This window comes from Malania oleifera, chromosome 7, assembly GCF_029873635.1.
Source record: "Malania oleifera isolate guangnan ecotype guangnan chromosome 7, ASM2987363v1, whole genome shotgun sequence".
In the NCBI taxonomy this organism is placed as follows: domain Eukaryota; kingdom Viridiplantae; phylum Streptophyta; class Magnoliopsida; order Santalales; family Ximeniaceae; genus Malania; species Malania oleifera.
The window spans coordinates 106,637,149-106,648,344 of record NC_080423.1 but is presented as its reverse complement, the minus strand read 5'-3'; the positions used below and the strand labels follow the sequence as shown (position 1 = coordinate 106,648,344).

Genomic DNA, 11,196 nt, shown 5'->3' with positions numbered 1-11,196 from the left:
TACGGGTGTGCCTCTCACGAGGTCAGCAATGAGCTTCCCGGGTTCGATTCAGCCCTTGGGCTCCTGATTTACCCTTCTCGTGGTGATGTAGGGCCGGATTCACGAGGCGTGGGATTAGTCGCTGGCCAGTGCGACGGACCATAAAACGGACGTCATTGACGGTAGGCGGATACCCGGGTCGTACCCAAAAAGAAAACCCAATTGGATTGGAAGAAACGTTTATTAATTTCTCAAGAGAAGCTCGCATCATCAGCAACCCTCTCTTCATCCCCAACAACCAAATTAATGCTCTTTCTCAATCCATTTTGTTTTTATTTGATTTGATTTTTATGTCCCACCAATTGATTCACAGAGTGAAGCAGTGCAGTGCCCACTCTCCCTTCTCGCTTCGTTCTATCTGTCGTTTGCACAGTGGGACTGAACCAGAAGCTCCAGACCTCGAGAGCTCCTCCGATGGCGGATCCCAGCTCCTCCAACCCCAACATCGACCCCAACAGCGGGTTCTGCCCCCAAACCCGCATATTCCACAGCCTCCGCCCCACTGTTCCCCTCCCGCCGCCTGACCTCCCCCTTTCCGGCGCCGAATACGTCCTCTCCTTCATCCGTTCCGGCCCCGTTTCCCTCTCTACCACCACCGCCATTGTCGATGACGCCTCCGGCCTTACCCTCTCCTTCTCCGACTTATTTCTCTTTGCTTCGAACCTCGCCGCCGGCCTCCGCTCCCTCACCGGTCTCTCCGCTGGCGACACCGCCTTTGTCGTCGCCCCCTCCACCCTCCACATCCCCGTCCTCTACTTCTCTCTCCTCTCCATCGGTGTTGTCGTCTCCCCCGCGAACCCCCTCTCCACCGAGTCCGAGCTCTCCCACCTCGTTCGCCTCTGCAAACCCGCCGTCGCGTTCGCCACACGCGCCACCGCCGCGAAGATCCCCTCCCTCCCCCTCGGCACAATCCTCCTCGATTCCCCTGAGTTCGAATCCATGATTAAGTCCGGCGAGAACGACCGCAATCCTAATCTTAGCCCTAAGATAAACCAGTCCGACCCTGCGGTCATTTTATACTCGTCCGGCACGACAGGGCGAGTGAAGGGGGTTCTGCTGACTCACCGGAATGTGATCGCCGTGGCTGCTGGTTTCTCCCACAGCCGGACGGAAAGGGCGGCGGATTCGCCGCATCATGTGACGCTGTTCACGCTGCCGTTGTTCCACGTCTTCGGGTTCTTTATGCTGCTGAGGGCGGTATCGCTGGGGGATACTTCGGTGCTGATGGAGAGATTTGACTTTGAGAGGATGCTGAGGGCTTTGCAGAGCCACCGGGTGACGTACATGCCGGTGTCGCCGCCGCTCGTGCTGGCCTTGGCCAAGTTGGATATGGTCCAAAACTACGATCTCAGTTCGCTTATGGTAGTGGGATGCGGCGGTGCTCCGTTGGGAAAGGAGGTTGCAGAGAGGTTCGTCGCCCGGTTCCCCACGGTGGAGATTGTGCAGGTGAGGGAAGGGTAATCTTGTTTTTAGTTTACGATGCAATAAAGACTCGGTTTACCTAATTATTGTTCAGTTGAAAGTGTGATTTTGTGCGTAAATTTCTATAAAATTTGATTAATATATTTTATTAAAATGACAAATTTAAATTCGGACCTGAAATATAAACTCTTAAAAATCCAAAACAGTTGAAGTGTTTTAAGGGGTGGTTTTTGAATCAGGCCTTTTTGGTCTAATGAAATTACTACAAATAGTCAATCTCGCCGTATTACACTAGACCCTATTAGATGGGACTCGCTCCACTTTGGAGTATTCAAAAAGACTCGACTAAAAAACCAGCAAGCCATTGGTTTGTAAATCAGGAGTGTCCGGGACATAGGGTCAAAGACTCAAAGTGAACACCACAGCCGGGTCGTGATGTCGATCTGACCATGTTTGGCAGAGAAATTCCCAAGATTCAAATTCTCAGGAATTTAATTATCTTATGTCAATGCCGTGGTTAGGTTTCTTGAATGTCTTCAAAAGGCATATGTAGATGATGTTTAAAATTTGAAAATAAAAATAAAAATGTAAATTATATAAACGGCTTGTTGAGTTTGAGAACTTTTGATAAAATAATTCTTCTTATGAACCATGCTGGTATTGGTTCTTTCTATCCATTGGGCTTTCCTTGTGGGATCTATAATCACGGAGTATGTGCTGTTCTGGTTGACTCCCTAGTGTGCTGACGTTGTTCTGCTTGATTAGTTTTATGCATCCTTTTTGGGCAAGCCTTCACTAAGACTATCAGTTAAATTTCACTTAGATCTTAAGAAATGACTACACACCTGCAAATGAGATATAATCTGTATATAATTTCTGCTGTAGGTTTTCTGAAGTTAAATTTCTTAACCGTTTTTAGTTTCTTAACCATTGTGCTTTAGTACATGGATCTTGTGCAATTATTTCAGAGTCCTTAGTACTTCTAGAGATTATATATAGTATAGTGCAATTAATTCAGAGTCCACCGTACTTCTAGAGATTTATACTATAGCTGCATCTCTTAGAGTAAAACCATAACTTGTGATAGATATTATATTTAGCATTTAGACTCTCTCATCCAATTAGCATCACTGTAGTCTGTAGCCTTCAATAGTTCAATCACATTTGAGAATTCATTATAATAAAGTGAATCACGATGCTCTTTCTAAGATATTTATGAATTCTTTCTAAGGCTACCCAATGCTCTTTATTAGGATTTTGAGTATATTAACTAATGCTCCTGACCGCATAAGCTATATAGCCTAGTCATGTGACTAAAATATAATGAAGAATTGTTAAAATCCCAACTATCTTTGTGAATAGTGAGTGTAGACACCCCATTTTTATCCAGGCCCAATATATGTATCGCTATTATTATTATTATTATTGTTATTTTATTATTATTATTATTATTTATTATTATTATTATTATTATTAATTTTCACTAATATTATTATTATTATTATTATTATTTTCTTTATTATTATTATTATTTTTCATTAGTATTATTAATATTACTTTTATTTTTATTTTTTACGTCTATTTTATTATTATTATTATTCATTATTTTCATTATTATTTTTAATTTTTATTGTCATTATTATTAGTATTTTTATTACTATTATTACTATTATTTTATTTATTACTATTATTATTATTATTATTTTTCATTAATATTATTATTATTACTTTTATTTTTTGTTTATTATTATTATTATTATTATTATTATTATTAATTATTTTCATTATTATTGACATTATTTTTATTATCATTATTATTAGTATTTTTATTACTATTATTACTATTATTTTATTTATTATTATTTTAAATATTATTATTACTTTTATTTTTATTATTTTTATTTATATTGTTTATTATTATTATTATTAATTATTTTCATTATTATTGACATTATTTTTAATTATTATTATTATCAGTATTTTTACCTTTATTATTACTATTATTATTATTATTTTATTTATTATTATTATTATTATTATTATTATTATTATTATTATTATTTCCTTATTTACATAATAGCAGTATATATTATTTCCAAAAAAAAAGAAAGATACCATAAACCAAAAAGGAAGTGTTTTTAGGGTTTCTTCAAAATCATTTTTATAAGAAGGGAGCCGGGGGAGGCGCTGCAGACACTCCAGCCGGGCGCAGCGCAAGAGGCCAAGGCAGAGCAGGCCGGAAAAACAAAAAAAAAAAAGCCTAACCTTTCTTCCCTCTCTCTCTCTCGCACACTGCCAGTCCCCTGCACCCACCAGCACCGCCACGCTCCGGCAGAGCCTCACGGCTCTCTGCAACTCCGGCGGTTACCAGCAACCCAGGCCCTCCATGCTCCAACCATCACCGCTGCACAGCCACGGCAACACGACGACCCCTGCAACTCCCATCACCGCAGGCATCACCCACAGCACCAGCAGCAATCCCCAGAAACTCACGACAACGCCCTACGCTCTCTCCAGCAAGTCCCCATCGTCTCCGTCCTTGCCCGTCAACCACCATTGCTGTCACCTTTCATCGCAGTCGTCGCACCATCCTCGCCGTCGCCAGAGTTTGTGCTGAGAGGAGCCTCGATACAGTCCGCAACCTCCACAACACAACAACCATCGAGCAGCACGGGCGACCTTCTTCTGCAACTGCTGCTGCCGCTCCCTCCACGCCGAACTCCACCATTGCCGAGAATCATCTGCTCTGCCTCCAGCCACCGTGAGCACCTCATCGTCTCCGGCCGTCTTCACCCTCTCCCCAGGACCTCCGGCAGCTCCACAAGATCTCACACCCCTATCCTTGTAAGTCCTCCCACACACACACACACACACATTCACACATCCAGAAAAGACACGCTTTTTACACACACAATTTCACACATACATGTACGTGTGGTTTTTTTTATTTATGTTTTTTTATTTATTTGTTTTTATATATATTATATTATTGTTGTTTTATTTGCTCTAATATCTAATGTCTTGGGTTGTTTTTGTTTTTGTTTTTTTGTTTTTGTGTCTATACAGGTATGTATGTTTCTATGGTTTTTATTGGTTATTTTAATATTTAATATCCATATTGGTGGTTTGTTTTAATTGTATTATTTATATACATTAATTTTCTTTATTGTGGAATTTTTATAGTTGGAATTTGTTTGGATACTTAAAGTTTAATTGAATTGTTAATATAATTATTGCATGTTTAATATGTAGTTAGAATAACTATTGTAATTATTTACTTAAGGGTGTCTTTCTTTGATATCCATATGTTTAGGATCATTTAGGGTTTTTTGTCATAATTAATGTTCATATATAGGGTTAGTGTTTATTGCATGTGTAGCATATTATTTTTTTTTTTAGGGTTCTACACCAATCTTTAATTCGATAATTTTCCGGTTAGTGGTTATATTGAATATTCATATATTAGTAGTAGCTTTAGATTATTTCCATAACTTCACTATTTGCTTACCTTTGTACAATGACCCACTGATTTTAGGATTACTTAGTTTCCATAATCTGATTATAAGTTTGTTTCCTTAGGTTTAATAATTTTGTTTCTATATATCCTGTGTAGATCTTTGATTGTGTGTTCACATTTATTATTGTTAGTGTTACCATTCAAAGGCATTACTAGTATTATAACCATTAGTGTATATGTATTTATGTATATATATATATATATATATATATATATATAAATGTAGGTAGAAGCATTATCAATGTTAGTGCTATCCAATAAAAGTATTATTATTACCCTTATTGTATATATTTACGTATGTAAAAAAAAAAGGTATCTTTGTGATTATTTGGTAACATTATTATTATTAGTACCATTATTATTATTTTTACTATTGTTATTTATTATTATTATTATTATTATTATTATTATTGTTATTATTATTATGTTCATTATTATAATGATTATTATTATTTTATTTTATTTTATTTTATTTTTTATTAAATATTTTTGATTTTTATTATCCCTATGATTTTATTGCGGGGGTATGAGCCTTCGGGCTTCACGTACCTTAAGCTCTGAGGGAATATTTGTATATATTTATTTATTTATTCATTTTTCATATGTGTTTATTAATTCATAAAAGGAGTAGTTTAAAGACTTATTAGATTAACTTAGGGATAATTTAAAATTAATTAGGTACCGTTCGTAAGAACGGGCGCGTAGGGGGTGCTCGTACCTTCCCCTCGCGTAACCGAACTCCCGACCCCAACTCTGGTAATGTAGACCGATTTTACCCCTAACGGGGTAGTAATCATGTGTTCTAACCGCACTAAAGGTTAGTGGCGACTCCGATATTCCATGTTTTTCCATGAAAATATTAAAATGATTTTTGATTTCGCCGCCCGGGGCACACGCGCTCCCGGGACGCCGCGACAGTGAGTAAATTAGGAAAGTGGGTAAATGTAGAAGATTATATATTATTCTGTAGGGGGATTATTTCCTTGTTTAGAATAGTTGATAGTATTATATAATGTAAGATTGGGATGTACATAATTAATAGAAGAATTCAAGAAGTGTTGAATTCCGCTTACATGGTTTCAGAGCTAGGGTTTCTTAACCTTAGCTAACAATGGCCAGCAACACTAGCAGAGGGTCAACCTCTTCTGGAAAACCTGACGGGGATTCAGAGGCTACATCTGCTGGGGGTTTGAATGGGTTGGACAATACAACCTTTCCACTCTCAGTGGAGAAATTGAACGGAAAAAACTTCCGTGAATGGGCTCAATCTATAAAATTGGTGATTGAAGGAAAAGGGAAACTGGGTTACGTTATCGGCGAACGGAGGAGACTAGACCCTACCGATGCTGTCGCCTTGCAAACATGGAGGTCCGAAAACTCCATGGTCACGACTTGGTTCGTCAACTCAATGAAGCCGACGATTGGAAAAATATACTTGTTCTTGCCTACGACGAAGGATGTTTGGGACGCCGTTCGTGAAACCTACTCTGATGTCGAGAGTTATTCGCAAATCTTCGAAATCAAAACCCGGTTGTGGCAGATGAAGCAATGTGATAGAGATGTCACGAAGTATTTCATGGAGATGACCCATCTCCGGTAGGAGCTCGATTTGAGCATCGAAGAGGAATGGGCGTGCTCCGGTGACAGCACGCGATACAGGAGGAGGCTCGAAAACGAATGGGTCTTCGAGGTCTTGGCTGGTCTCAAACAAGATCTGGACGATGTGCGGAGACAAATCCTCAACTGGCGACGTTTGCCTTCAACCCAAGAAGTATTTGCAGAGGTAAGGAGGGAGGAGAGCAGGAGACGAGTGATGCTGAGGCCCCAAGGAGATCGTATTGGGTTGGACCTGTTCGTCCAAAATCTGAGTGCAAATCCTAATGGGCTTGACGTCTTGGCCCTTATATCAAAAGGCCCGAAGGGATCCGGGCAACGATCACAAAAAGGTAAATTATGGTGCGAGCACTATTGAAAGCCAGGTCATTCAAAAGATACTTGCTGGGAGATTCATGGAAAGCCTGTAGATTGGGAGTCGAGACAATATCAAAAAAATCGTGGATATCAAGCTACCACTGATCGCTCAACTGAAAAATCACAAGGCGAAAAAATCAATAATACCACTCCAAGTAGTGCATTTAGCCCTGAGCAGTTGGATCAACTGCATAAAATGATTTCCTCAATTCAAACATCGGGTCAGTCTTCCACTGGTTCTCTGGCTCACTGAGGTAATTGTTTGTCAGCCTTAAATAATATATCCTGTTACAAATCACCATGGATAATTGACTCGGGTGCATATGATCATATGAATGGTTTTTATCAATTGTTTTCATCCTATTCACCATATGCTGGAAATCTGAGAGTCAAAATTGCAGATGGTTCTCTCTCACCAGTTGCCGGTAAAGAAAGTATTCGCATATCTGACTTTGTAACTTTAAAATCCGTCCTACATGTTCTCAAGTTATCTTGCAACTTCTTATCCTTCAGCTAGTTGACAAAAGACTCCAATTGCTCTGCTAAATTTGTTTCATCTCATTGTATTTTTCAGGACCTATCATCGGGGAAGACGATTCGCACTACTAAGGTGTATGAGGGACTCTACTACTTTGAGGAGGCAAGCTTGAGTGAACAATGTAATACTGCAATTTGTGATTCTGCATCTATTTCTAGAGATAGTGAACCTTTGTTATGGCATTCTAGGATGGGTCACCCAAATTTTCAATATTTAAAATGTTTGTTTCCGCCTATCTGTTCAAATAAAATGTCTTCCGAGTTTCAATGTGAAGTGTGAGCTTGCAACACCATCGTGCTTTTTTCCCATCATCCATATACAAACGATTCCGCCCATTTACTATGATTCACAGTGATTTGTGGGGACCCTTAAGATCCCTTAATTGCATCCATACGAAATGGTTTGTTACTTTTATTGATGACCATACTCGTCTTTGTTGGGTTTACTTGTTGAAAGACAACTAAAGTCTGTTTCATTTTTGTCAGTTTTCATTCCATGATTCAAACACAATTCCAGACTTACATTCAAATTTTACTTACTGATAATGGTACGAAATATTTTAATGATATTCTGGGAACTTATCTTCAAGAAAATGGGATTGTTCATCAGAGTTCTTGTGTGGATACCCCTCAACAAAATGGGGTTGCTGAATGAAAAAACAGATATATACTTGGAAGTAGCTTGGGCATTGATGTTCACTACAAACATGAAAAACTATTTTTGGGGAGATGTCATCTTAACAGCTACATGTCTCATTAATCGAATGCTGAGTCGAGTACTTTCCTTTGCCACTCCTCTCCAGAAATTCCAGGAACATTTTCTGACCTCTCGACTCCCCTCCAGTTTTTTGCTGAAAATCTTTGGCTGTACTACATTTGTTCATGTTCATGCTCACCATTGGGATAAAATGGATCCTCATGCCGTTAAATGTGTGTTCATTGGTTACTCCCCTACCCAGAAATGTTACAAATGCTATGACCCTGTCTCAAAAAGGATGTTTGTTAGCCTTGATGTCACATTCTTTAAAACCACTCCTTATTTCCCAAAGACCTCTCTTTCGGGGTAGAAATGGAGTGAAGATCGGTTCTTTGACTTCTTTACTATTGAATCTGTGCCATCTATTGAGTCTTCCATTGCTTCATTCCCTGACCCATCTACTGAGCCTCCCATTGCATCACTTTCTGACCTGTCAAACACAAAAGAGCACTTAACCTCAGGGGGAGATGCAGGAAAGCAAAACAACACAGACATACTTATTTATTCAAGAATACCGAATACAAAGAACAGGGAGAATCTCATACCTGAGGCACCAAGAGCGTTGGAACCGGTGATGGCTTTGAACAACCATGAGTCCACTCCCAATCCTGATCTGGTAATAGATAGTCATGAGCTCTCTTCTGATAATCCTTGATGACATCAATTTACCTATTGCAGTTAGAAAACAAACCAGGTCATGGAATCAATATCTCTGGTCTAAATACATGTCTTATAAAAGCTTGTCTACAGGATATCGTGCTTTTGCCTCTAACCTTGATAGGATGAGAATTCCAAAGAATATTCAGGAAGTTCTTGAAATACCTAAATGGAGGGATGCTATCATGGAGGGAATGTGGGCCTTGGAGAAAAGTGGAACTTGGGATGTAATGAATTTGCCCAGAGGGAAGAAGCCAGTTGGTTGTAAATGGGTCTTCATAGTGAGTTATAAATCTGATGGGACAATTGAACGATATAAAGCCATACTCGTTGCAAAAGGATTTACATAGACTTGTGATATTGACTATACGGAGGCATTTTCACCGGTGGCAAACTTGAATACAATTCGGGTCCTCTTGTCCTTGGCAGCCAACTTAGATTGGCCACTACAACAACTTGATATTAAGAATGCATTTCTAAATGGCGAGTTAGAAGAAGAAGTCTACATGACAATACCACCAGACTTCAATAAGAAAGGTGAAAAAAACAGAGTGTGTAAACTTAAGAAGTCCTTGTATGGACTCAAGCAATCTCCCAGAGCATGGTTCGACAGATTTGCAAAAGTAATAAAGAACCAAAGATATCGACAAGGGCAATCAGTTCACACCCTGTTCTTCCAACAGTTTGAAAGGGGTAAGAGAACAATTCTAATAGTGTATGTTGATGATATAATCTTCACTGGGGATGATATAGTAGAGATGGAAAGATTGAAGAAAGTTCTAGCTATTGAATTTGAAGTTAAAGACTTGGGACAAATGCGGTACTTCTTGGGCATGGAAGTTGCTAGAACGAAAAAGGGTATTAGTGTCTCTCAGCGAAAGTATATTACTGATCTCTTAATTGAAACTAGCATGCTTGGATGCAAACCTAGTGAAACCTTGATTGAAGCAGTAAAGAGGGTCGAAGACTGTGGAATACCAGTTGAAAATGAGAGGTATCAGAGATTGGTTGGTAAGCTAATGTACTTATCACATACCAGACCAGATATTGCATTTGCGGTTAGTGTGGTAGGCCAACACATGCATTCACCAAAAGAAGCTCATTTAGATGTTGTGTACAAGATCTTTCGATATCTCAAGGGCTCCTTGGGCAAAGGACTCTTCTTCAAGAAATGTGAAAGTAAGGAAGTAGAGATCTTTATAGATGCAGATTGGGCAGGATCAGTGGAAGATAGAAGGTCCACCACTGGTTATTGCACATTCTTCTAGGGAAATTTGGTAACTTGAAGAAGCAAGTGGCTCGTAGTGCCGAAGCTGAGTTCAGAGCAGTTGCTCAAGGAATATGTGAAGGACTATGGTTATGGAAACTCTTGGAAGAACTACAGGTCCTGGTGAACTTTCCTATCAAACTCTATTGAGACAACAAAACAACCAATCAGTATCTTTCTCAATCCAATTCAACATGACAGAACTAAACATGTGGAAGTAGACCAACATTTTATTAAAGAGAAAGTTGAAGAAGGAACTATCTGTAAAAGTTATGTACCTACCAAGGAACAAACTGCAGATATCTTTACTAAAGGGTTGGCATGACAGAACTTTGATGATCTCATTAGCAAGTTGGAGATGATTAATATCTATGATCCAACTTGAGGGAGAGTGTTAAAATCCCAAGTATCTTTGTGAATAATGAGTAAATTAGACATTTTATCAAAGAGAAAGTTGAAGAAGGAACTATTTGGTAAAAGTTATGTACTTACCAAGGAACAAACTGCAGATATCTTAACTAAAGGGTTGGCATGACAAAACTTTGATGATCTCATTAGCAAGTTGGAGATGATTAATATCTATGATCCAACTTAAGGGGGAGTGTTAAAATCCTTAGTATCTTTGTGAATAATGAGTAAATTAGGAAAGTGGGTAAATGTAGAAGATTATATATTATTCTGTAGGGGGATTATTTCCTTGTTTAGAATAGTTGATTGTATTATATAATGTAAGATTGGGATGTACATAATTAATAGAAGAATTCAAGAAGTATTGAATTCCTCTCACAAGAACCTATTATTTGAGAATAGCTTAGGCTTTGTTCACTTCTGGAGAACATTTTTTTTTTCACTATTCCTAATGAACTACAAAAAATCCACCTTGTTTTCCAATTTTCAAAATTTGCATAGGAAAATTGGAAAACATCTTTTTACTATTTTCTAGATTTTCTATATAAATCTTGGAAAATTGGAAAATAGGGTGGCATTTATTTTTGTAATTACTTGGAAATCTGTAATGGAAGATAGCAA

At 38.5% G+C, this 11,196-nt stretch overlaps 1 protein-coding gene across 1 annotated transcript in view; it reads left to right on the top strand.

Moving 5' to 3' along the window:
• The first annotated feature begins 215 nt into the window (after positions 1-215).
• LOC131159455 (4-coumarate--CoA ligase-like 9) overlaps positions 216-11,196 on the top strand; it is a 28,154-nt gene continuing 17,173 nt past the window's right edge. The window contains exon 1 of the mRNA XM_058114383.1: positions 216-1,485. Within this exon, the coding sequence (XP_057970366.1) occupies positions 454-1,485 (1,032 nt within the window). The 5' untranslated portion in view covers positions 216-453. The remainder of the gene's footprint in view (positions 1,486-11,196) is intronic.